Genomic DNA, 27,926 nt, shown 5'->3' with positions numbered 1-27,926 from the left:
CCTCTGTGCGAGTCACAACACCATTTGGCGGTTGGTCCTCTTCTAACACCTTCGTGGTGACGCCGGCTACCTTCACCTGTCTTTTCTCTCTTAGGCTTTTGAGGTCCTTTTAGACTTCGCCCACCTCTAGCGTGTTAGGATTTTTATCCTCGGGACTTATTTTCCTGAGTCGCATGTGAATTTTGCCTGTGCCAAAGGACATTTTGCCAAACTGCGTGTCTAATATATCCTCCGCCTGCTTGTTTATTTGGAAGATGTAGAATTGACCTTCCTCCGTAGGCCGAGATACAGTAAGTACCTTTCAATTCTGTGTCGGTATGTTCGGATTCTGATTCTACAGAAGAAGCAGTGTATCCTCCGACTTCATCACGCATGGTATCCATACCTTAACTTTTGGTACCGTGGGGATTTGCGCTTTATCCACCACCTCAAGCCGCGCGTTCGTGCCTTGCCTTTGGAGGTTTGGAACCACTTCCTCCAGTCACGGCAAGTTCGCGATATTGTCGCACGCTATCTTCTTCACACCATTAAACCATCCCCCCGAATCAAAGGTTGGAAGGGGCTTACTTGGTTGTTCTTGCCATCCTCTTAAGCATTAAGCTAATAAGCTCCTTTCTACAGATCTCCACTTTCAGTAGTCATCTGTCCGAAAGGACTGATTCGATCAACCAGCGCCACAGTCAGTGACTGCTTTGCCACGTCACTCATCTTCTCGGGAAAACCCGGAGTCTTAGTGTTATCTGCCTTTGGCACCTCCGAGAAAGCCGGAGGTGCTTTGGCTTATCTCCTACTTCCGTAGTTGAAACTTCTCTCCGACTCGCAGTTTTCGAGGTAGTTGGTACCTCGCTATTGGGGCCCATCTGTCTTACAGCGTTTCCTACTTGTCTTGTCTATGCGACTGCCCTGCCTCGCGGCTCTGGGACTGGGTCCTTTCTGCCTCTTGAAAGCAGGCTTGTCGCCTTCCGCCGAACCTTGCCTCTTCATTCTGCCATTCGACGCTTCTTCCTCCTCGTACCTCGGTTGCAGAACCGAGGGTTTCTCGCAGCAAACCTTTTGAACTGCACTTCCGTTGGGTCAACCGCTGCTCTCAAGCGTTGTACAATTCTTGCGGTAAAATGATTTAAAAAAACTGTAATAAATTGTATAAAGAAAACTATGCAAGCCAATTTCGAAAACGTTTTCGATACATTTTATAATTCTAGAAGGACTTCAAAATCTTCCATTTTGTACTTTCATTATGTAAAAAAAACTTCAGTTTCAGGAAGGAATGTAAGCCAAATTTAAAAATATTTTCGTTTAATTTGAAAACTCTTGAATTCTTCAAAATCTTCACTCAATTAATTTCAGTCTACACATTTGAAGTCTAATAAAACTCGCCTTAATTTTTGAAATTTTTTTATGATATAAGTATAAAACTTTATTTTAGCAAAGTGTGCAGCATTTTACTTTTTATATAAAATCTTAAGCTACTTTCGGAAAATATGCCCAAAAATCAATGTGCGGTTTGAGAGGCTAAATTAAGTGTTGTTCTTTTTTAGGCTTAAATGAACTGAACCGCTAAAATTTATAAAAACTCAAAAAGTTTTCAAAGATTCCGAATAAAGTTTTAGATAATTTCATGAAGTTTATCACACATTTTAGAATTTAAATATTTTTCGAAAACGTTTTTAAATTTTTTTTAGTTTTCGCTATGCAGATGTTTTTATTATTATCTTTTTTCAAATTAAGGAAGCTACAAATACATAAAATAATAAAAAAAAATTAAGTTAAACGGTTTTATTGAAAACAATACTTATATTAAGTAGTAATAATATTAAAAGATAGAAAACAATTAGGAAGGTCCTAGGTACTAGTCATCACACTCCTCATCAATGTAGGGCGTTAATCAGACAGTTAAATAAAAGCGTTGGTCGCGTGAAATTTCTAAAAATGGGAGGCGGAGCATAACCTGATTAAGGTTCAGTTGGTCTTATAAATGACTATAAATAGAAATTTGACGCGTCCAACGCTTTTATTCAGTTGTCTGATCAACGCCCTAGATTGATGAGGTGTGTGATTACTAGTACCTAGGACCTAACTACCTAATTATTTTCTAGCTTTTAGTATTATTATTACTTCCCTGCAGTCAAAAGCCAAAGTAGTCAGCAAACATTCTAGTTCATTGACTAGAATTTTGTGGGTTTATTCATACTAGTTAGTGTATGAGTAGTTAATTAACTAGAATTTTGTGGCATTCATCATACTGGTCAGTTTTAGAATGGTTCATTGACTATAACTTTGTGGTGTTATTAATACTAGTTAGTATTTAAATAATTCATTTGACTAGAATTTCGTCCGTCGGCTCGAGGAAATGCGCAAGTGCTTTCTGTAGCCAATTTGCAATGCATACTTCAGTCGACAATGCTAGATATCGTCCAAATCAACGGGCACATAAACACAAGCATGACGATTCAACCCTCATCGTTACCTCAACAGAGGTTAAATAAATTATTGAAAAGGCCAAGCCTTCCATATAAATAGTCCCAGACGGAAGACCTATACCGATGCCAAACCACCTTGGCCATGAGGGCATCAGTAGCCTAGGTAATTTTTTCTACTTGTCGTTAAAAGCATATGCCTTTCCAGAATAACAGAGAAAGACCGGAAACCCAGCCAGTATCTACCGATATTATCCCTTTAGTCAGTAACGAAAACGTTTAAAACCGTTATGATTCCCTCAATTAAATGAAATTGTTCGGTTATCCAGCCATCAGCATGACTTCCGTAAAGTGCATATCACTACCACCATTCTGAACTCCATTAACACTCATAACAGGACGGCGCTAGTCACCTTGACCTGTTTTGACACAGTCAACCACTACTGGTTCGTTCCTTCTCCATTAGGTAGATAGATAATTTATTGAGGATTGCACTGCGACCATTGGTCAGCACCTCATCCCATCTGACTTCCATTGATGAACCCTAGCAGTTCTCTTGGCTTGAGGGATTTAATGTGGGAATGTTCTGGCCATCGTGAACCCATAAACTTAGCCCTGCGTCTTGAGATTGCATCACACTCGTGTGTTATTCCGTTACTTTTAATTTTCATATATATGTACGTATTTTTATTAAAATTTATTCCAAAGTATAATGTATTGAAGTGATAAATTTAAAAGTTATATATATGTATATATATACATACCTTTTATATATATGAAATATAATGAATAACATAAATTTGAGCTAATTTATCAATTTTCTAGTAATTTTTCAACCCAACTGAGACTAGTATATTAAATAGTAGGATGCTGATGCAAATATCGACTAGTATGTCAACTGTTATTACAATGATGCATAGACTGAGTAGTATGCCAACTGGTATGTTGATGTTGAATACACTGACTAGTATGGCAATTGGTATGATATTGGTGTATATAATAGATAGTATGCCATCTGGTATAATGCTGATGCAGAGGCTGGCAATTGATATTTCGTAGGATATCGCTGTGTTAAAAATACCAGTTACTAATATGGACAAAAGACAGAACTCATACTAGTTGGGATTTTTGGCAAACTAGTATTCTTCTAGTATACAACTAGTTGGTTTGACTGCAGGGTTAATGTAAGTATTGTTTCAATAAAACCGTTAAAATTTTTTTTAATAATTTTTTTTTCAAGTTTTTAGTTTTTATTTAATTGCCTATTTTTTCTCATTCTCTTTAGTTCATTTAGTGACTCATTATTACAAGGACTCTTTCCTGACAATTTGTTACAATCTAAGTCCTCAATGCATAATCCTTCCAAAGACTTTACTACTACAAAATATTTTGATGTTACTTCTACCGGACTGTGTGTAATATTTGTTCCAAATCGGACATCATAGGTCGCTTTCTATTCATATATGTATTATGTGTTCCAAATATGAACCACAAATACGATTTTTTGAAATATTCATCCATACGCCACCTATCGGAGTTTTTTTCTTATTATTGCATTGTCATCGGGTTCTGAATTCTAATCCAAGTTTCAAGTTTGTAGCTTATCGGGAAGTTACTTAAATTTCAATTACAAAATTCGTGCCGGCCAGCCAGACATCCAACCAGTCAAGCTAAATAAAACCGTTTAAAAAAATAGCTTTGAAGTTTGTAAATAATTTTGGCTGGAATTTTTTCACTCAGAGGTGTAGTGTATATATTTATAATGACACCATGATTTTTAAAATTAATTTTTCTTGTTATGTTAATTTAGTTTTGATTTTTCATATTATTTCTTTTTAAATAGAGCGCACTAGCTCTGTGTCTATTAAAAGCTAAAAACTGTTCCTGTCTTGTCACCTTGCGTTTGTTTCATTACGTCAATGCGTTTCCAAAGAAATCATAAAAGTGATACTTAAAAATTTTTTTTTTTTGTATTTTTAGAGAATGTATGCAATTTATGCAAAATATATCATTTTCACTGTCTTGTAATGACATGAGTCACGTGCTTTTATTCACAGATGTATGCATATGTATTTGTTGTATCACGCGTACTGCAAGTCATTTAATGTATTCGCTTTTAGTTTGCTGTAAGTGCTAGATTAGAATTTATATGGACATATTTATACACTTACTGACATATCTTTTGTTTATATAATTGTCAGCGGCGTGTTTAATGTCTTTCAATTCATGACAGCAATTTATTTATTTTTTGTCTGCATTTTAAATGAATTACAATTTTTTTTGCATAAGAGTACTGGATTAAAAATTTTATTGTGAAGTGAAGTTATGATCTAAAATATCAAAAAAAAAAGTTAAGAAAATTTAAAATATTCCGCACTTTGTGTGAAAGTGATATAAATTAAAATGGTGATGCCACTGTTAATATTTGCCACCTATTTGAATTTTTTTAAATTAAATAAAGTAATTCAAACCAATGCTATTTTTAGCCGTAATTCAATAGATATATTTTTAAACAAAGTTTTTACCTACGGATGTAAATAAACCTTATTTTATATAGTTTTTTTTTTTTAGGAAAAAATTTGGTGAAATCAATTTAATTACGGGTCACTCCAACCGAAACTTCTGTCAATCTTTATTAATCGCAAATTGAATAAACTTCGCACAAATTATTGATTTTGAATTGCACGTTCACACTGTCTTACTTACTTACTTAATTGGCGCTTAACCGTTCAAACGGTTATGGTCGTCCAACAAGGCGCGCCAGTCGCTCCTTCGCTCCGCCAACCGGCGCCAATTGGTCACACCAAGGGAGTTTAATCGTTTTCCACCTGGTCCTTCCAACGGAGTGGGGGCCGCCCTCTACCTCTGATTCCATAGGCGGGTTCCGATAGAAACACTTTCTTGGCCGGAGCATCATCTTTCATTCGCATAACATGGCCTAGCCAGCGCAGCCTCTGCGTTTTAATTCGCTGGACTATGTTGAAGTCTGTGTAGAGCTCATTAAATCTTCTTCGGTACTCGCCATCGCCAACGCGAGGAGGTCCATAAATCTTTCGAAGAACTTTTCTCTCGAACATTCCCAAAGCCGCTTTATCTGCTGTTGTCATGGTCCATGCTTCTGCCCCATATAGCAGGACGGGTACGATAAGTGACTTGTAGAGTATGATTTTCGTTCGCCGAGAGAGGACTTTGCTTTTCAATTGCCTACCTAGTCCAAAGTAGCATTTATTGGCAAGATTGATTCTTCCCTGGATTTCAGTGCTGATGTTGTTGCTAGTGTTGATGCTGGTTCCCAAATAAACGAAGTATTTTACTATTTCGAAATTATGGCTGCCAACAGTAGCGTGGTTGCCAAGGCGCATATGCGCTGACTCTTTGCTGGATGACAGCAGGTACTTCGTTTTGTCCTCATTCACCATCAAACCCATCTTTAACGCTTCTTTTTCCAGTTTGGAGTAAGCAGAACTAATAGCGCGGATTCTTAGGCCGATGATATCAATGTCGTCAGCATATGCCAGTAATTGCACTCTTTTATAGTATATTTTTCCAGTGCGGTTAAGTTCTGCAGCTAGTATAATTTTCTCCAGCATCAAATTAAAGAAATCGCACGATAGGGGTCACCCTGTCTGAAACCTCGTTTAGTTTCGAACGGCTCGGAGAGTTCCTTCCCAATTCTGACCGAGCTGATGGTGTTGCTCAACGTCATTTTGCACAGCGGTATAAGTTTTGTGGGGAAACCAAATTCAGACATAGCGGCATATTGGCAGCTCCATTTCGTGCTGTCGAAGGCGGCTTTAAAGTCGACGAAGAGGCGATGTGTGTCGATTCTCTTTTCACGGGTTTTTCCAAGATTTGGCGCATTGTGAAAATCTGGTCGATGGTAGATTTACCAGGTCTGAAGCCGCACTGATAAGGTCCAATCAGCCGGTTTACGGTGGGCTTCAATCTTTCGCACAATACACTTGAAGGACCTTATATGCGATATTAAGAAGGCTGATTCCACGATAGTTGGTGCATTTTGCAGCATCCCCCTTCTTGTGGACTGGGCAAAGAACACTTAGATTCCAACCGTCGGGCATGCACTCTTCCGCCCTTATTTTGCTAAGAAGCTGCTGCATGCGCCTTACCAATTCCTCACCGCCGTACTTGAATAGCTCCGCAGGCAATCCATCAGCGCCCACGGCCTTGTTGTTTTTCAATCTGGTTATTGCTATTCTAACTTCGTCATAATCGGGCGGGGCGACATATATTCCATCATCATCGATTGCGGGATCGGGTTCTTCATCTCTGCGCGGTGAATTGCTGCCTCCATTTAGGAGAACAGAAAAGTGTTCCCTCCATAATCTAAGCACCCTCTGGACATCAAATGCGTTCACACAGTCAAATCAGAAAAAAACCCTCTGTTTATTTACCACTTATTACTGTCATCCTAAGAATAACAACCGATGCTGTAAAAATAACAGATTTCTGTCAACATAAGACAACAGTGAAGGCCACTGATATGGCAGAGATTTCTAGTGCACTACGATCATTAGTAGAAACTAGTGAGAGCCGTGAGCGTAAATTTTTCATTGAAATAAGCTAATGCATCTGCATAATATTTGCAGTTATTTGCTGTTGAAAGGCCCAATGAATTTTGTTCCTAAAATTGAAAAGTCAGTTTTATTGACTGAGAATCTGTAATTTTTACAGATTACTGTTAGCTTGAGACCAACAGTTTCCCTCATGTTAAAGAAATGTATACTCTTGACAAATGCCTCGGTTGAGATAAATTGTACCGAATGTCTGTTAATTCTGGAACAAAAAACTCGATTTGTTGATTTAACTAGTGTAAGTTTTTCATCGTAATAGGAGGCCTCGCTATTAAGGAAAGAAAGGAAGCTATGTCCATCGGGAATAAGCAAAACGCAATGAATGCAGACATAAACTTATCCAAGAACAAGGTTTAATTATACAGTGGCGATTGTTAGCATCACTATGCTGTTAGTAAATAATCACAACAATAAAACCAGCAAGCAGCCATTCTTATGTACATGTACACATTAAGGCAAGCAACACTTATGTACATAGATGACGAAGGCTATCTCACATACACATATGTAGTCATCAGCTAAGAGAAGAAGTAGTTATTCACACATGCATATGGATAGAAGAAAATCATAAACTACATATCGTTAGCTTAATGTGAAAATGTGCTAAGTCACTTTTTTTGAAAAATTTTATCTTAATGCAGTTTTAAAACTGAATTCAAAATACATCGATCACAAAAAAAAAATATTTAAAGTTTTCATTTTTACGTACTGTGGGCAATGACACGTAAATGTGCTAAGTCGTCAGCTGTTAAAAAATGTAAAAAAAATGTGCTAAGTCAACCGGTCAATAATATCAATCTGAATTACTATTAATTTCTTTGTGCGCGCATTTTATTTATTTATTTAATTCTTTCAATCTAAAAGTTTGTTTGTTGTTGTATTAACGATAAAGACACTTCCCGAAGGCTTTGGGGAGTGTTACCGGTGTTGATGGCCCTTTGCCGGATATGGAACCGGCACATTCCGGTAACAGAGCACTATTAAGGTACTATTAGCTTGACCATCGCGGGAACGATTTATATGACCACATTAAACGTTCTAGGCCGTCCTGCCCTCCCCAGCCCCTAGTTCCATGAGGAACTTCGGGTCGCCAGAGCCTCGGCTGTCAATAAAACACGATTCGCCACGGTTAGGTGAGTTGACAATTGGGTTGGAGAAGCTATATATTGTGCTGGCAACCCCTTGAAATTTGATTTACCCAATTGAGACATGCCTTTGGTGTATGATAAATGTTTTGCGCTGACTATAATCTAATTCAATTTTTACATGTCGATAACTAGTTAAAAATAGAAAACAATTCAAGCGTAAACTTATATAAGCTATTATTAAAATTAATAACACTACCGAATCGATTTGCTAGATGTATAGTCCTAGTTATAGGTTCATTCATAGCATAATTCGTTTTATGAGTTGTTTCAATAAATAATCTATTATGCCGAAGATCACGCAGTGGAATATATGGAAAGAACAAAGTAGATAAATCAGAGCAATTCGTGCTAACGTTTATTACATTATAGGCAAGCATGAGTGAGATAAAAGTTATTCTGTCATGCAAAGCCTGAAAACCAAGCAATTTGTGACTGCTGGTATATGATGGGGGGCCGTCTGGCCAGTGAAGCATACGTAAAGCAATTTTGTAAAAATTTTTGGAACTTTCTCAATTTTATAGGAGTAAGATTCATAGTAAGGATTCCATATTATTGAGCAATATTCAATACCACTTCTGACCAAGGATATATAAGTGCCTTCAAGGATATATAAGGGTCCTTAAAGTCACTGATGTTACGTCTACTGAACCCAACCATTGCAACAAATTTTGAAACAACGAAATCAATGTAACTAGAAAAAGAGAGTTTGGAGTCAAAAATTACACCCAAGTCTTTACTCTCTTGAAAACGATTAAAAGATTTAGTTTATAGATAAAGTATGTGGCAGTTGTTTTTTATGGAATAAGACACAACACAGCATTTGCTTGAATTTAAAAATAAGTTATTGTCTGCGCACCATCCAGCTAAAGAGTCCAGATCAGAACCGTTGGAAATAAAATAAATAAATAAAAGTAAGGTGCGATAACTTCCGAAGAGATTTTAGGCAGAGCTTCTCTTCCAATTTACGTTGTGCTCCTTTTTTTTAATTTTTCCTACAAATTGGCGGGACGGGGCCTACTTCTTTTATGCTGACTCCGAACGACATCTGCGAGGCAGATGAGTTTTCACTCAGAGCTTTTCACGGCAGAAATACACTCGGAGTGCTTGCCAAACACTGCCGAGGGGTGACCCCGCTTAGAAAAATTTTCTTCTAATTGAAAAACCTTATTTCTAAAATTTTTATGTTGCTTTGACCGGAGTGTGAACCCAGGGCATTCGGTGTGGTAGGCGGAGAACGCTACCATCACACCACGGTGGCCGCCAATAGTTAGAAATAATTTGGCAAATAAATATTATTTTTTGTGAAATATATAGTTTTAGTGTTATATTTCAATCATCAAAGGGGAGGAGTGATGGGAAAACATATTGAGTAAAATTTGTTTTGAGTGCGGAAATTGTGCTAAGTCATAAAATAGCTGCTAGGTTGGCATACATGATTTTTGTTTATCTTTTTCAAATCTTCTACACTCAAAAGCATTGCAATTAAGGTATCCTCATTCACAGTTTTGAAAAAAGAAGGGTATTTCAAAAATTATTCAGTTTTTTTCGTCTCCTGTAAAATTCGTAAAAAGTGACTTAGCACATTTTCACATTAAGCTAACGATATACTTATTAATGTATAACTAAGCATGAGGTGCAGATGTTCTAGAACACATGCTTGTGAAACCACTAGACCCTGGGATAATTGGTGAACGAGATAACCGAGCGTATAAAAGCAGCGCAAGCTGAGGAATCAGTAATCAGATTGGTTTAAACAAGGTATTAGTTGTGAAGTGAAGTATTAATTGTGAAGTGCTACTCTTAAAGTATTCTAATAAAGCGCATTTTGCAATACTGAATATTAGAGTTATTGTTCGGCAGTTCAGCGATTCGAAAGTTTAGCAGAAGGTGTATAAATAATCAGGAATCCCCAGAATTCATTCCAATACCATAGCAGACACATTAATCTATATTGTTGTTAACCAATTTTTAGCATTTATATAGTTTCTGCTAAAAAACAAATTTTTTTATTTACAATCTTCAAAATTATTCTACTACACATTTCCACTCAAAAAATATAATAAGGGTATTCAGGATTTTGTGCAAATGGTCTAGCATCATTGCAAAAAAACTATCGTAGCATACTTCTTACAGTACACTAACAAAATATATGGCTATGCATTTGCTACGTCATTGCAAAACCTTAGTTTATTTTTTCAATATTGAATAGCAAATCATCAACTGCCAAAACAAAACAAAAAGTGCAAAGAAAAAATTTTAAATGAAAAAAGTTGATCACGATCCGTAGCTCATACGTGCTAAAGCAACGTTTTCATCGTTAAATACGCAAAATTCTGAAGTCCGTTAATAAGATTACCTGAAACTGTATGCACATCTCATGCAATTACTTCTTGTTGCGTCGAGATATTGACACAATATGAAAGCTGTCAATCAACTTTTTATATATATTTTGTTTTTTGTCATGGCTATTTAATGGAAATCTCCACCTTTTCCAACATTTCGTGAAACTAAAGTGCATGATAATGTAAAAATTTCAAGCACATTTTTTACTTCGACTTTATTTCGTTATCCAGTATGTCAAAAGACTGATGGCTCTAGCAATTTTTCTAAAGATTCTAAGAAAAGTGCGTAATATTACACATGTGACAAGTCATTACTGAATTAAAAATCTTGAAAATAAAAAAACTTTGCATTTAGCATTAAGCTTAAGTATTGATAAAAGATTGATGATGTAACAAAAAATGTTTTCGAGTGCATTGATGCTGTGGGAAATGAAATGAATAAAGTGAAATAAACTGTAAGTTAGTAATGATTTCTATTTAGTGCAAGGTGTTAATATGTGATATACAAAGGAAGTAAAAAAAGCTTGGTACGTCTTTAAGAAAACTGCTTGTTGTTGTTATTGTAGCGATAAGGTTGCTCCTCGAAGTCCTTTGCCGGAAACAAATCCGGTACGCTCCGGTAACACACGATTTATATGGCCACATTAAACCTTTAGGCCATTCCTCCCTCCCCACCCCCAAATTCAATGAGGAGCTTGGGGTCGCCAGAGCCTCGTCTGTTAGTGAAACGGGATTCGCCCCTCGAAGGTTAGGTTGGAGAAGCTATATATTGCGCTGGCACGAAAACTGCTTCTACAGTATTGTGAAAATGTACGGTATGATAAGCAAAAACCACTTGGGAGATAAATATAACTTAGGGTCAAGAGCTTGGAAAGTGAGTTTGCTTGTTTAAAAAATTGAATACATTTTGTTGGATTGAATGTTAGTTGCTATGTAAATAAGGGAATGTGTATCGGTTTAGAGGAAATTTTAAGAGGAATTGGAAATGTACTCCGTTGGATGGACTAGATGGAAAACGATTGGATTTACTATGGTGTTTTCAATGACTGGTGTAGACCACTTTACAATTATGAACACCGTCTCTTGATCTATTAAGAAGACTGCTCGCTCTACAATCGCTGCAGTTTGGTCATGTGTCCCTTGCTGATGAACGATAGAAGTGACGCTTTTACTCTTGCTTTGAATATTCCCCTTGGCTGCACTCTGAAGAAGCCCTACATATCAGCTTTTCACCTATCTCGATTACTTCCATTCCCTTTGATCCTAAAATCAGAGAATGTATATTTCTAGAGTATTTGCTTAGTCGCTACGATATTTGCCTGAAATACATTATACTAGGACGGAAGTTTAAATGACTTCAACATATCATAGCCCCTACCCTGGGTCCATCTAGGAACTGTCAGTGCAGACTAGCTGATGGCCTTTAGATTGGAAAGCTCCAAGAAGGCGGCTTCAAAATCCTAGTGATAAGCATATTTTCTGGGCAGTCGTATTTAGTTTTCGTAACGAAAAGCACTTTAAATCAGAAGATTCGCGTTGGTGTTTATTTTAAATTTTAGTAGGATATCATAATTGAGACATAACAACTTACTATGTTATCATCTTCCTAGCTCAGCAGATTACTCGCGGTTAAGAAGAAGGTACACCCCCCAGCGTGTGCGGGGGCACCCTCCAAAGGGGTTGGGGGGGGGGGGCTTAGAATAAAACCGCGGCAGGTATGCCTGTCGTAAGAAGCGACTACAATACCAAAACGATTCAAGGAGTTGCGTAGTGCAACCCTTTCAAGGTGTTGCCAGCGCAAAATATAGCTTCTCCAACCCAATTGTCAACCTCACCTACCCGTGGCGCAACCTGTTACTTTAACAGCCGAGGCTCTGGCGACCTCAAGTTTCTCATGCATCTAGTGGGTGGGAGGGCATTATGGCCTTGAAGGTTTCATGTGGTCATACTAAATCGTTCCCGAGATGGTCGGGCTAGTGCCTCAATGGTGCTTGTTATCGGAACGTACCGGATCTGTATCCGGCAAAGGACCATCAACATCGATAACACTCACCAAGGCCTTCGGGGACGTAGGCCTTCAGCATCATTCCACATCAACTTTCACATCCAGAGTAAATTACTAATGTGGAACGGACTTCTAAACTGTTCGCAACACTTTACGTAGCGCAGCCTATGTAAATTTCTCTTTTACGGTCTACTCTGTGATTCATACCCTGAGAAACTATACTAATAGCGCAGGAAACTCTTTGGTTGAAAAATCTGAGAAATAGAATGATTGGGCTTCCAGATATTTCATTTCCACGATTTACGCCGTGCTCCACAGATGTCGTTTGGAGTGTGAGTATCTATTACCATATCAGGAGTTTCAGCAGCTGATCCAGCTCATTTTCCAACACATTCTAAGCGCTTCACAAAGGTCTTGATTAAATAGGTCCTTTACAAGAACATTATCAAGACTTCTTGAGGCTTTCGTGGCCTCGACTCGCAATATTTATTTCAGGATTTCGTACCCACTATGCGTACAATATTTTAACATTTTCATAGGGAGGCCCTTTACTCCTGCAAGCCACTCTTTGAGTGGTAGTCCTTGCAAACTTTAATGAGATTTAACGTTAAGTCGCATATAATGTTGACCTACCATGCAACGTCTTCTTGGCGATTGGGTATTCAGTCAGGCAACTTTGCAATCGGATAAAATTTCTCAAAAACGATAAAATCATGATCCAGCAAGAAGTTCTTTGTTAACAAGAGGGGAAGAGGCCTTACTTACTAACATATCCTGGGATTCAATTTATTATAAGTGTATGTATTAGAAAGCTAAGCGGGTTTGAACTTAGCGTAGAAACAAATTACTGTAATTTTGTCAAAACTACCAAGAGGTTACAATAAATCGCAGCAACAGATTCTGCGAAACCGCCGTGACTGAATAATCATGATAGTTTCGGCGCTAGCTCGCAATCACGCTTAAAACCAATCTTAAATACAACCATAGTTCTTGTGACAGAGAGAGACAGCTGAGGTCACATAAATAAGTTTTCGCATTAGATGTCGCAGTCGCTGTTTAACAATTGTAATATATGTACTTTATCTAGGTGCTCTGATAACAACGAAAACCCCATATACGTCATACGAAATGTGAGATTAAAAAAACGGAGTTTAATTAAAAGGTGAACGTATTTTTTTTAATGATAATCATGTTACGACTTGTGTAGATATGAATGAAGTTAGAAATATCCTTGTATCTTCTTAAAGAGGTATAAACAAATGATACAAACGAACCTACATTAAAGGAAACCAGTTGGGGACCGTGTTTTCACGCTCAAAACTAAGATGATCTATCACTGCTGAGCCACAGTCGCAGATAAAAACTCCGACGACTGAGAAATCACAGTAACAATTGAAGCTTATGACCAAAAGTGACTAAGTAAATAAGATGTCCAACCCAGGAAATGTCCAATTTCAGAATTTATTTGTTTGAAAAAAAGCCAAGTGAAACGTAAACAAATTATATAAAATGCGGTTATTTAAATTTTTTAAGCGCTCAAATCGCTTGACAAACAAAAGAAACAAAATTTTGCTCAAAAATGCTATCTCATTGTTCATAAAAAGAGTACCTACATTATTTTTGAAAAGCGCTATTTTTATAAATGAAATAATCACAATGAAGCTTTCGCATAATTTTTCCGCAGTCACACAATGTTTAGCCGCGTTTTTCTTGTGTCATTTCATAGACAAATTTCTATCAACCTTCAAAGACTTGTGACAAATCTTTTTACTTATTAGTTAATATTTAAAAATTCGGGAAAAACCTACCTGTTTGCAGCGTTTTGAAATGCTTCTGCACAATTTCTTGTAGAATGGCGCCATTTTTGGTTTTATGAGTACAAATCGCTCAATGTCAGTGTCAATATTTTTATACGAGATCATTAATTAATATTTATCTTCACAAATACAATTCAATACGCATACGCACAAAAATTCACAAAGCTTTAGTAGCTTTAGAAAAAAAAAAAAAAAATATATATATATATATCCAACAATATATTCTTACGCCCAAGATTTCTCTAATGTTGGAAAATGTGACGTCAATTGTTTACATTTCTGAAGAGTTTTTGAAACTTTTTTTCACTTTTTCAACAAAATTTTACCAAAATGTATTATTTTTTTTTTTGCTTTAATGAATTCAGTTTGTTCGTATAATGGCTTCGCAAACGTTCACACCAATGTCTAAACACTTTTATTAAACAGAAATAAATAAATTACTTTCTTTTTTAATTTTTCACCACTTTCGTTTTGACTTTTCTCATATATTATGTAAAGTATTTGTACATTTGTAAACAAAGATAGATTTTTATATTTTCCGTGTTAATAAAATATTGCAAGTATGCCGTTGCGTTGATCGTACGTAACTGAACACAGCGATCTTGGCAGGCTTTTCTTTTATGCGGCCGAATCAAATCGTGCGTTTTGAGTGTGGAATCTTCGTGCTAGAGTGAAAGAAATGCGCGAAACTCAAGAAAAGAACACAGAAAATGCTTAAGAAATTATTTTCCATTCACTTGTACTCAAAAAAGATTGGAAATTTCGAGTGATGTTTGAGAGATTCTCAATCTGGCAGATTAACTAGTAAGGAAGTTTTAGTTTGGTAATACCGAAAATTTTATACCCAGCTGTGTATTCTAGATGCACACTACAATTTCTTAATGGAGACTGGACAATTCAACCGTTTCCAAAGCTTTTATATGTAGTTTGAAAGGGACCTCAATTCTAAGACTTGATTTTCACCTGCGCGACAATCGATTTGGCCTCAAAGCGGCGAAAAAATAATCTTTCCAAACGTAAATTAGACATTTTTTTCCAAATATGGAAAATGTCTAAAAATTAACTTCAACAAGTAAGGAAGGTTAAGTTCGGGTGTAACCGAACATTACATACTCAGCTGAGATCTATGGAGACAAAATAAGGGAAAATCACCATGTAGGAAAATGAACATAGGGTAACCCTGGAATGTGTTCGTATGACATGTGTATCAAATGGAAGGTATCAAAGAGTATTTTATGAGGGAGTGGGCCATAGATCTATGGGTGGACGCCATTTCGGCATATCGCCATAAAGGTGGACCAGGGCGGAATCTAGAATTTGTTTGTACGATATGGGTATCAAATGAAAGGTGTTAATAAGTATTTTAAAAGGGAGTGGGCCTTAGTTCTATAGGTGGACGAATTTTCGAGATATCGCCACAAAGATGGACCAGGGGCGACTCTAGAATTTGTTTGTCCGATATGGGTATCAAATGAAAGGTGTTAATGAGTATTTTAAAAGGGAGTGGGCCTTAGTTCTATAGGTGGACGCCTTTTCGAGATATCGCCACAAAGGTGGACCAGGGGCGACTCTAGAATTTGTTTGTCCGATATGGGTATCAAATGAAAGGTGTTAATGAGTATTTTAAAAGGGAGTGGGCCTTAGTTCTATAGGTGGACGCCTTTTCGAGATATCGCCACAAAGATGGACCAGGGGCGACTCTAGAATTTGTTTGTCCGATATGGGTATCAAATGAAAGGTGTTAATGGGTATTTTAAAAGGGAGTGGGCCTTAGTTCTATAGGTGGACGCCTTTTCGAGATATCTCCACAAAGGTGGACCAGGGGCGACTCTAGAATTTGTTTGTCCGATATGGGTATCAAATGTAAGGTGTTAATGAGTATTTTAAAAGGGAGTGGGCCTTAGTTCTATAGGAGGACGCCTTTTCGAGATATGGCCATAAAGGTGGACCAGGGGCGACTCTAGAATTTGTTTGTCCGACATGGGTATCAAATGAAAGGTGTTAATGAGTATTTTAAAAGGGAGTGGGCCTTAGTTCTATAGGTGGACGCCTTTTCGAGATATCGCCATAAAGGTAGACCAGGGGTGACTCTAGAATTTGTTTGTAAGATATGAGTATCAAATGAAAGGTGTTAGTGAGTATTTTAAAAGGGCGTGGGCCCTAGTTCTATAGGTGAACGCTTTTCGAGATATCGCCACAAAGGTGGACCAGGGGCGACTCTAGAATTTGTTTGTACGATATGGGTATCAAATGAAATGTGTTAATAAGTATTTTAAAAGGGAGTGGTGGTAGTTGTATATGTGAAGGCGTTTTCGAAATATTGACCAAAATGTGGACCAGGGTGACCCAGGACATCATCTGTCGGGTACCGCTAATTTATTTATATATGTAATACCACGAACAGTATTCCTGCCGAGATTCCAAGGGCTTTTGATTTCGCCCTGCATAACTTTTTCATTTTCTTCTACTTAATATGTTAGGTGTCACACCCATTTTACAAAGTTTTTTTTTCTAAAGTTATATTTTGCGTCAATATACCAATCCAAATACCATGTTTCATCCCTTTTTTCGTATTAGGTATAGAATTATGGCATTTTTTAATTTTTTCGCAACTTTCGATATCGAAAAAGTGGGCGTGGTCATAGTCGGATTTCGGCCATTTTTTACACCAATACAAATTGAGTCCAGATAGGTACGAGAACTGAGTTTAGTAGAGATATATCGATTTTTGCTCAAGTTATCGTATTATTTCGCAGAAAACAGTTACCGTCCTAGAATCTATGCCCCTACCAAATTTCACAAGGATTGGTAAATTTTTGTTCGACTTATGGCATTAAAAGTATCCTAGACAAATTAAATGAAAAAGGGCGCAGCTACGCCCATTTTGAAATTTCCTTTTATTTTTGTAATTTATTGCAAAATATCATTACTAGAGTCGAATGTTGACATAATTTACTTATATACTGTAAAGATATTGAATTTTTTGTTAAAATTTGACTTAAAAAAAATTTTTTTTAAAGTGGGCGTGGTCGTTCTCCGATTTTGCTAATTTTTATTAAGCATACATATAGTAATAGGAGTAACGTTCCTGCCAAATTTCATCATGATATCTTCAACGACTGCCAAATTACAGCGTGCAAAACTTTTATATTACCTTCTTTTAAAAGTGTTCAAAATTTTACTAATTTACTATTCTGCGTCATAAGGTCAACACACCTACCAAGTTTCATCGCCTTTTCTGTCTTTGGCAATGAATTATCGAATGTTTTCGGTTTTTCGAAATTTTCGATATCGAAAAAGTGGGCGTGGTTATAGTCCGATATCATTCATTTTAAATAGCGATCTGAGATGAATGCCCAGGAACCTACATACCAAATTTCATCAAGATACCTCAAAATTTACTCAAGTTATCGTGGTAACGGGCAGACGGACGGACGGACGGAGATGGCTCAATCAAATTTTTTTTCGATACTGATGATTTTGATATATGGAAGCCTATATCTATCTCGATTCCTTTATACCTGTACAACCAACCGTTATCCAATCAAAGCTATTATACTCTGTGAGCTCTGCTCAACTGAGTATAAAAATACTTTTTAATTTTAAAAGATTTTCACATTAGCCCTATGAAAAATTATTAATCGCCATAGCACAATTCTCCATTAGAATTTCTTCATCATAGTCTTTCGTATATCATAAATTAGATGCGTTCCCACAAATTTGTTTTTTCCAAATGTTTTTATAAGTTTTGTGAAATATATTATTGCCTTGCAGATAAAAACACGTATTGCTGGTTATACGAACGATCTTAGAGAGAGCGATTTTAATAAAGATAACTTTTGCATATCGATATACATTACATGGTATAATTATCTAATACAATGTTAATTCACAATACCAAATTTAGAGAATGCCAAAAAATTTTAAAAGATTTAACATATTGCTCAGATTAAAAAAAAAATTTAAACAAAAATAGTTATTTATAATATTTCAAGATATTTTCCAGGAACATAAAACATGTTCTTGGATTTTTACAAAATTTCAAAGTAATGCAAAAACAGAGATTTACGCAATATGAAAGGCTATAAATATAAAAATATTTAGTTAAAAAAAATAAAGTTATTTAAAAAAAAACAGTTGTTGAATTCTTGTATTTTTTCTGAAAATGAGTTTTTATAATGTTTTTTAATGTCTTCCATATTTCGTAAATTATATATTTTCGAAGTTTTTAAAATTTTCGAAAAAATCGAAATTCTTAAAACATGTTTTTCGAAAATAAAAAAATTTTCCTTGAACAAAATCAGAGCAAATTCGTAAGAACAAAATAAAAATCAATTATTGTTTATCTTTACATTGTAATCATCGATTTCTGTGAATTTTGTAAAATTCCGAAAAGGAAATAATTTGCATAAAATGAAAAAAAGGAGAAAAAAAATAATTTTTATCTCCAAAAAACATTTCTTAAACTTATAGTTTTTTTTTTAATTTCGGAAGAACTCGAGTTTTCACGTTTCGAAAATAAAAAAATTAATTATATCAACAAATTTAAATTATTTGTATTTAATTAGCGAGACTTGTTATTGACATTAGAGAAAAATTGCAAATTTTACAAATGGCGATGATTACTAGGACTTGTTTCTGAATTTCACATCTTCATCAGCTAGCTCCTCGGGAGCTGAATATTCGAGTTCAATACTAGGGCAAGTGAAAAAAAATCTGAAAAATAAGCCGAACTACTGATGGCAGTATTCTTAATGTAATTGGCACTTGATGGAATTTTTTCTGGATCTGCTCTCGATGGTTTGGAGATCCATAGGATTTTCCACAATATTTTGCGAACCGTATTCAACAGTGGAATTTATTTACGTGACATAAAAAATAATTATAACCTTTGCACAGGGTATGACCAGTATTTCCATTAGGAGACGAATGTAACTCTCCGTTGTATAAATATTTTCTACAAATTCGACCCAGGCATTGTCTGGCTAGTTCGCTAAATTTAACATTTTCATCACTTATTCGCACTAAATTTGTGTACACTGTATTATGGTTATTTTTTTGAAAAGAGTTCACCAGTGATTTGCATTCGGCATTTTGTTCACCAATATGCTTTTTTTTATTTATTTCCTTATTGAATTTTTAGTACTAAAGGTTTCGTAAAACAAAGCAATATTTTCAAACTATGTCAGATCTCAAGCATTTATTTTTCGGAGTTTATCCCAGAAATGGTTTTTACATAAGCTGTTCTTTAAAATTACTGTCTGCAAGGCAGAGAAATTGTTTAAATATTCAATTGCTTATAGAAAATTTATTGCAAATCAACAACAAAAACAATTTTTGCAAAAAAATAATGTTGCCCTGTACTTGGATGTCTTTTGAATCTATACCTAATAATTTGTTCTATTTGGATGCTTACTTTCGGATAAACAATTAATTTCCCAAAACAGTCCAATAATATTTAATTGCCAATTTGAAAAAAACCATGCAGAATTTTGCAACAAAATTCACACAGTGTTCTTCCCGACCACAAGACTCGGCGCTGACAAATATCATCGCAAAATATTGACTTTGATGAAAACGGTGCTCAGTTGAAAAAGCCTTACGCTAATATCAAACTTAAATAAATTATTTTTTTTTTCAATTAACAATTTTTTTAAGAACAAGTCGAAACAAATTCGTAGAACAAATAAATATAAATAATTTTTTTTTGTTTTTGTACTAATAGTGACTGTTCAATCAAATTTGCACACACATCGTTAATTTCCTCTCCTAAATGGATTTGGATTTAGTTGGCCCATTACTTAAGTCGAGCACCTTCGATTAGAAGGGCCACCGTCACCCCAGCGAGTAAAGGGGTTTAGAATATCATGGCGCTAGGGATGCTGTCGTAACCGGTGACTAAAATGCGGAGCGAGTCAAAACAATACCATAAAATAAAAAATTATTAAAATCAAAAATATTCGCAGAGTACCCTTATGGCTGCAAGGAGAGGAAGCAGCAACAGTCACAATGAGTGCCCAACTGTTGCGGGATCATCATCCTGTTGGTAGTCACGCTAGAAACCCTAGACCCAACCACAGCTCTGGAACTATTAGCTGTGATATTGTGGAGTAATAAGAGTGTGAATTAGCAGCGACTAAGATATCACAGGGAACAGCGAACTGTGCATATGCCATGAACTCCTACTTAGTCGGTTAAACAAGCTATCGCTCTTGCATAATATAAAAGATCGCAGCACAAATAACGGATTCATTCTTTCAAAGTGTCGCACCTTAGTATTGCTATGACCAATTCTGCTAATAGGTCTGTTACTACAATTTTGGGCAACCGTAGTTTCAAACACCGATTTATATCACAGGTCAGGTACAACAGTCACAGAAAATCGCTGCGACTGAGAAGTCACATTTTTGATTCCGAATGTCCCCCATAAATCATGCCAACTCTATACATTACCCTCGGCGAGAGGCGGCCCCGCTTAAAAGAATGTTCTGAAGTTACTTGACACGGGTTTGCTCCTGGAATATTCCGTATGGTCAGATTTCTACGTCTATACCACGTTGGCTGTGGCTCTGATAGGCTTAAAAATTACTACTGAAAAATAATTTTCATATCTTAAAATACTAACCGAAATCGGCTTATTTGCGATTTCTAAATCAAGCAGCTGGGTATAAATAATCACAACTTATCTAGCAGATACATACAAATTATCGTGTACTCAAACGCACCCATACTTACATATATACTTAAATATTTGAGTATACTAAAATATATACAAAAATATATTCTTTTGGTACTCACTTGTTGTACGACAATGGTGGCGCGCGGTGGCGCACACACCGCAACATCCATTGGATTTGAAGTGACGTTGATAGGTCCAGCACCACCGCCCATTATTGTGCCACCTCCAGACACCCTCTGGCTATTATCCAAAATATCATGCATCGCGCTTGACATGCCCATTTTTTCTTTCTTTTTCGAAGACGAACGCTTACGCGGATGCATCATTTGTGACTCGGCAAAGAAGTCAACACGTAAATTTGGCAGTGGTGGCGATATCGTGCCGCGAGTTGACCCGGTTGGGCTTAATGGTGACGGCGCCACTATCCCGCCTACTATGCCACCACCTCCATTATGATTTGCACTGCCATTTAGTGCTTGCAATGTCCTGCCAATCAAAACATTACTATTACTGGCTGATGGACTAATACCCGTCGTCGGCGGGGTCTTGGTGTACGGTTGCTGTTTTGGTGGAATTTGATCGAATTTCGAAGCAATCTCATCGAATTTGTTCAGCTCACTATACGATTTGGGGGAGTGTTGTCGACTGCATACACCACTGCCATTGCCACTGCCTGCTGTATACTCACCAGGCGATTGTAGTTTGACCTTTTGCTGCTGCGGATAGAAGGCATCCGTTTTTGGCACATAGGTTTGGCTTTCACGTATGGTCGAATGTATAACTGAGCTGGAACGTAGGCGTTTCGAATTTTTGCGTGAAGGTGGTCCACCCGATGGTGGTACACCCTCCATTGGCTGTTTTGATTGCTCATGTTGTGCCAGTAGCTTGTAATGGTCACGAAAGACTTCGCCAGTTTTACTAGGCGAAATATGATGTGCTGACATTTTACGTTCATACACCGAACATGGCTCGGCATCATCCGAATCGCTGGTGCTAGTTTCTGTGCTAGAATTTTCATCGAGAGCAAAACATTCACGCTGTATACGTTCGTAATCGATGACCTCACGATCAAATGGGAACATAGTCGAATCTTTGCCGCGTTCGCGTCCACGTTCACTTCCGCCTGACGAGGAGCTGGACGAGTATTTTCGCTGCTGTGTAGCTGGCGATAATTGCTTCGGTTTACCACCAGCACCGCCTGTAAAGAAGTGCGCCTCTTTCATAGTCGGTGGCGCTGAACTAGAGGGTGAACGGCGCTGCTCGCGTTTCGGACTAGTCATCACCGCACCACTCCCACCAGCTGAATAACGCTGCCTTGTACTGTTGCTTGCCTCGCGTGAACGTGATTTTTTGCTACGTGTCGCCTCCAATGATTCTTCATCGTCGGCGAGTTGATGTTGGTAGTAAGGGGCGTGCATTGCTGCGGCGGCTGCTGCATGCCGCTGAGCTGCATAGGCACGATATTTACTACGACCAGGCGAGTTTTCACGGCGTCCCGAAGTTGGACTATGCTCTTCAATAAAATTGGTTGTATGCACGCGCTGGTCATCCCAGTTACTCCCACGACGTTGCTGCTGTGTCGGTTGATGCGTTTGCTGTTCCTTGAAACTGAAATGTGTGCATGATTTTTCGCTGGTACGCGCAGATTTTGGTGATGTTGGTGGATCGAAAATAAAATGTTTCATACCGCTACTGGGCGCTGGTGCTGTATTTGGCAATCGATCTTCTGGATTGTTGGCCGGAATGGTTATGTTGGATGTTAGTTTTGCAGCGTATGGGGCAGATTTTGTTGCTTTGCAATCAACGCTCTGTTGACGATGCGAGGCAAGCAATGGCGTAGTGGAGGATGATTCAATCGTTAAAATGGATAGCGAGGATTCTTGACTCTGCGGAAGGAGAAATTTAGAAACAGAAAAAAATCCATTCAGTAATTCACTCAAGTATTTTAAAATATATTGATGTAGATGTAGGTCAGTTAAAATTAGGAATGCCCGGGTCCGTTGCCATAACTGTGCATTTTCCCGCATAAGAAACTCTGATGACTTCTTCTGACGTGGAAGAGAACAGAGCAGGGACTGAATTTGAAAAGTGGACATAGGCCACCACCATGGGGCATATCTTGTCAAAACCGCTCCGAGAAGCTTCTTATGTTGGTCTCGCGGGTTGGGAGTCTGATATTTTATAAGTGGGTATTAAGCTTGCTGATATCGAATCGATAATCCTGCCACATTCACGTTCTCCCAGTCGCACATCGGCAGGAAAACGGATGGTGGAGAGGAGCAAAGTAAGAGCACTTCATAATATTTGAAGCCGTCCTATTCTGAGGAATTGGCTGGTTCATAAAGATTGAGAGTAATGGGTGCCACGTCAGATGAAAGTGTTGGCATTGGTTGCCAGTTAACTCAGCTTATGAGTATTGCGCTAGCGTTGGGATATCTGACAAGCTTTCGCACTTACCTTCTACTCTGCGCTGCTGATAAGGCCATCTCTATGGGTGTCAGAGAGAGATGAGTGCGCCTTGATGGTATATGGCTTGGTTGTGTGCAATATCGCAGCGCTGAGGCCGACGTAGCTGGTGATGCAAGCCTCGCCGTTCAACAGCAAGGTACGACTTAATATCTGTAAGCAGGTTACCGTAGCTGGCTGCAGCTGAACACTAAAGAAACTGGCGGCTACCAACTCCTAAAGTTATTTTAACTTAAACCATTTATCTCACTTTGGACGGGTATCAAAAATGGTATTATGATGAACTGCATTATCTTTACACAGATATAAAGATAGTGCAACGAAAAAAACTCAAAGGGCGAAGGACGAAGGCGTTCAGACCAAACAGTGTTCATATTCATTATTTAACAACTAAACCTCTTACTGTAATAACGCCTTCTCTTCCCCATTCACATTTTGAACCATATTAACATAAAGTTACAGTTAAAAACGCAAGTATCTAAAAACACCTCTTCCACCAATCAATCAATAAATATTTTGAACATCATCATCTTACTCACCTCTGTGCTATCTTGCACATTCATATCCGGTCGATTGTACATGAAGCGACTTCTTAATTCCAGTTCGGTGCCATTTTCGTACTCAGAATCAATTTGTATGGCAGTCAGCAATGGTTCCTCTAGTGAACTGAATAATGGTTCACTCGGGCCCGAATTATCACCTGCAAGACAAAATATTACAAAAGATGCGAGTAAATAAAAATATATATATATAAGCAAAGTTTTATAAACATGTATGCATACAAAGCGAGCATTTGTTCCGACTTGATTTATTAGAGGAAATAGCGGCGCTTTTACCTAAAAAATTTAGTCCTTAGCAAATACTAAATTTTTATGCATGAAGCTCAAAGTGTTAAATAAACGTATCATTCCCCTTAAGTAAAATATGCCTGCGAAAAAATTTGACCTCTGATGGATCGGGCTCTTAGAATGAACCTGCCTGAAATCTGATATCGGGTTAATCGCGAATACTGAAAATTTGAATCTAAATTCTTTTCAAATTTTAGACACCAACTTAATTTCGGTGGTGAGAACGTCTTTCGGGTCTGATGTATTCATAATGTATGTATAAGCATATCAAAATATGCAAGTGAAAATTTTGGTGACTCTTCATCCCAGTTGATGAAATGTTCTAAGTTTTGTTTGCTTAAGCTCACGTAAAATTTTAAGCCTGCGGAGCTATTCAAACACAGTGGCGAGGAGTTGATAGGGAGCCTGCATCAGCTTCATTTTAAAATATGGTCGAATGAGTGCTTGCCCGACGATTGCAATCTAAGTGTTCTTTGCCCTGTCCGCAAGAAAGAGGATCCTGCAAACTGAACCAACTATTGCATATAAGGCCCTGTCAAGTGTAATATGCGAAGGATTGAAGGGCACCGCGAATCGGCTGTTTGGAACCTATCAGTGCGGCTTCAGACATTTTAAATATACCATCGACCAGAAAATACTCGCGAATAAAGAATCGCCACACATCACCTCTTCGTCGATTTTAAAGCCTTAAAAGGAGCCGCCTATATGCCGCTATGTATGAATTTGGTTTTCCCGCAAAACTTATACGGCTGTGAAAAATGACGTTGAGCAACACTATCGCCTCAGTCAGAGTTAGGAAGAAAGTATCCGCTCAGTTCGAAATTATATGAGGTTTCAATCAGGGTGACCGACTATTGTGCGATTTCTTTAATTTGATGCTGGAGGAAATTATACTAGCTGCAGAACTTAACCGCTCTCTAACAATATTTTATAAAAGCGTGCAATTATTGGCGTATGCAGATGACATTGATATCATCGGCTTGAGAACCCGCGCCGTAAATTAAGCTTATTTCAAACTGGAAAAACAAGCGGAAAAGATGGGTTTGATGGTGAATGTGGATCAGATGTAGTACCTGCTGTCATCGAGAAAAGAGTCAGCACATTTAAGCCTTGGCTACCACGCTACTGTTGGTAGCACTGTAGGTTTCAACAGTTTGTAGTAACATTCATTAGTAGCATATGGCGGATCGTAGGAGAAGCTCGGTCTTATAGCTGATATGCATGACCTTTCAGCCTAGTTTTGTATGTGGAGGCTTTTTATATATCTAAGTACCTCTTCAGGCTTTTTATTCCATATCACATAGGGACTAAGAGTCACGCCACCTAGATTGGGGAGTCATATATATACATATTGTAACGAATTTAGTAAAAGACTTCGTTTTTTTGGAACCAGTGTTAACAAAAACAACAACATCAGCTCTGAAATCCAGCGAAAAATCACTGTTGCCAATAAATGCTACTCTGAACTAGACATGCAATTGAAAGGTAAAGTCCTCTCTCGGCAAACAAAAATCATGCTCTACAAGTCACTATCGTACTCGTCCTACGACGCAGAAACATGGACCATGTCAACATAAAATGTAAATACCAGAAGTTGGTTTCTTTTTAAATCATAACTACGTAGGTAATGCAACCCTTCCTTATAAGTTCACTTACACCTTGAACTGTACTTTTTATGCTAATGGTATTTGATTGCTACCATTGTATATTTTGAATGTTTGATCTTGATTTGATTGATAAACAAAAGTGATAATGCAAATAAGCGCAGTTATGATGTTAGATTTGTAATGAGAGAGATTTCGTTGGTAAGCTCTATCGTTCACGCATGTGGACGAAGCGTTTCTCCACTATCCGCCTACAGGCGAATTTACTTAATTTCATTTAACTGCACCCATGCATGGTCGAGGGAGAAAAACGATAAGGTGAAATGCGCATTAGGATATACATACGCGCGCTAGGTTAAACGGCTCTAACGCTAGGATTGAGAATGAAAGTTTTTTAGGGCGATAGTAGGAAAATTCAGCTTACATAATGAAACCTCCCCTGAAGGAGTGAGGCTAATCGACTTCGACAGTGCTCGAAACGTTGTCATATCCAGCACCAGATTCAAGCGCAAAAATATACATCAAACCACAAAGCTATGTATGCTTCGATCAAAATACACGCAATAACATGAGCAATGTTATACTAGACGGACGGCATGTCTTCATTGTTTTCAATAGACTGCCACTGATGTCGCAACTCGACTCTCTCAACTGCTCTCCGAAAGCGCAGTCAACCCCACGGAATCGCAGCGAAGTTGCGTATGCCACAATGTCTGAATTTTGGTTTCCTTGAAAAACTTATACTGGTGTGCAAAGGACGTTAAGCAGGAACAACAGCTCAGTCTTGGGCAGGAAGTCTCCGAGCCGTTCGAAACTATGTGCGATCACTTAAATTTTTTCGTGCCTATAAATTGATGATAAATTCGGAAAGTTCTGGGTACTATACCAAAACCCCAGGCGGGACCGACTTGGGACTATTTCAAAGGCATTTCTGAACTGCTATGAGACTATTTCGGGCTAATTTACCATTAACTTTTGGGTTTATTTCCGTCCCTGCCACGATGTAACTGTAAAAAATTCAAAGAGAAATCCTGGCATTGACAAAACACATACAAGAACTTACATTTTTCAATTTTTCATTTAAATTTAGTTTTTGTTTTTAAATTGCCATAAATTTACTATTCCTTACAATCTCAAGATATTAGGAGCTGTCAAAGTTTTATTAGAAAGCATCCATCACAATAGCCCTAATCATTTTTATTCAAGCTGTCAAAACTTCACTTTTTGTACCATTTATTTAACCTATTTTGTTTACAGCTTTTAGTGTTTTTGCATTTATTATTCTGTTACGATAAATTCATTTGTTATTCATAACCTCACAATTAAGCCCAGAGTAATAATTGTAAGCAAATCAATAAATAATAACATACCTAAATCCAAAGAATCGCATGTCTCAGATGTATCTGTGTGCGTTACGCTTGTCACTAATGTTGATGCTGAATCTGTTGATGTATTGACGTTGGCATCCGGTATGGAAGCTGATGATGAGCCCATTATGACAAGCTGTCAAAGAAAATGTGAATATTTGAACATGAAAAGGGTACGAAACTTAATTAATGCTATTTATAATTAAATCGTTAATATTCAAAGGTTTGAAATAATTTGTGAACACTTGTTTGTGTGGTTTGTAATTATGTGGATGAGTTGATGAAAGATCATGGGTTAAATACTAACTGACAGTTTCGCAGAGCTCATTAATTTCCATCCGATCTGTCTGAAATACTCACATCATTTAAATGAGTGAATAAATGAATGACTATTCACTGAAAGCAAAACCTACTTCCTTGGCGAGAAGAAATAACAACAAAAGTTAAGTGTTTTTCAGGAGAGCGAAGGCAAAAAAATAATTTGATACATTTAAGGGCACATATAGGGATAGTGAGGAGCAATTATTTCGCATTTTTTATTGCAAGACATAAATTAAACATTGTTATCCTATGAATGGACGATGGAAATACTATACCTTCATAGTTTCAAGGGCGCAGCTAGAGTGAGGATGCGCCTTCCA

The 27,926-nt window shown here is 37.4% G+C and overlaps 1 protein-coding gene across 3 annotated transcripts in view; it reads right to left on the bottom strand.

The window, feature by feature from the left end:
- The window catches only part of Rgk1 (Rad, Gem/Kir family member 1), a 244,473-nt gene that overhangs the window by 122,494 nt on the left and 94,053 nt on the right, over positions 1 to 27,926 (bottom strand). For 2 of the 3 annotated variants that reach the window (XM_067774183.1, XM_067774182.1), the window contains exons 4-6: positions 27,289 to 27,421; positions 24,006 to 24,166; positions 21,120 to 22,886 (exon numbers count right to left, since the gene is read on the bottom strand). In XM_067774183.1, coding sequence (XP_067630284.1) covers positions 21,120 to 22,886; positions 24,006 to 24,166; positions 27,289 to 27,421 — 2,061 coding nt within the window. Of the gene's footprint in view, positions 1 to 14,312; positions 14,915 to 21,119; positions 22,887 to 24,005; positions 24,167 to 27,288; positions 27,422 to 27,926 lie in introns of those variants that run through there. The other variant, XM_067774184.1, reaches the window with a different exon arrangement.

This window comes from Eurosta solidaginis, chromosome 3, assembly GCF_040869045.1.
Source record: "Eurosta solidaginis isolate ZX-2024a chromosome 3, ASM4086904v1, whole genome shotgun sequence".
NCBI classification, from domain to species: domain Eukaryota; kingdom Metazoa; phylum Arthropoda; class Insecta; order Diptera; family Tephritidae; genus Eurosta; species Eurosta solidaginis.
The sequence above is the reverse complement of the archived record's forward strand: the minus strand, read 5'-3'. Positions and strand labels throughout refer to the sequence as shown.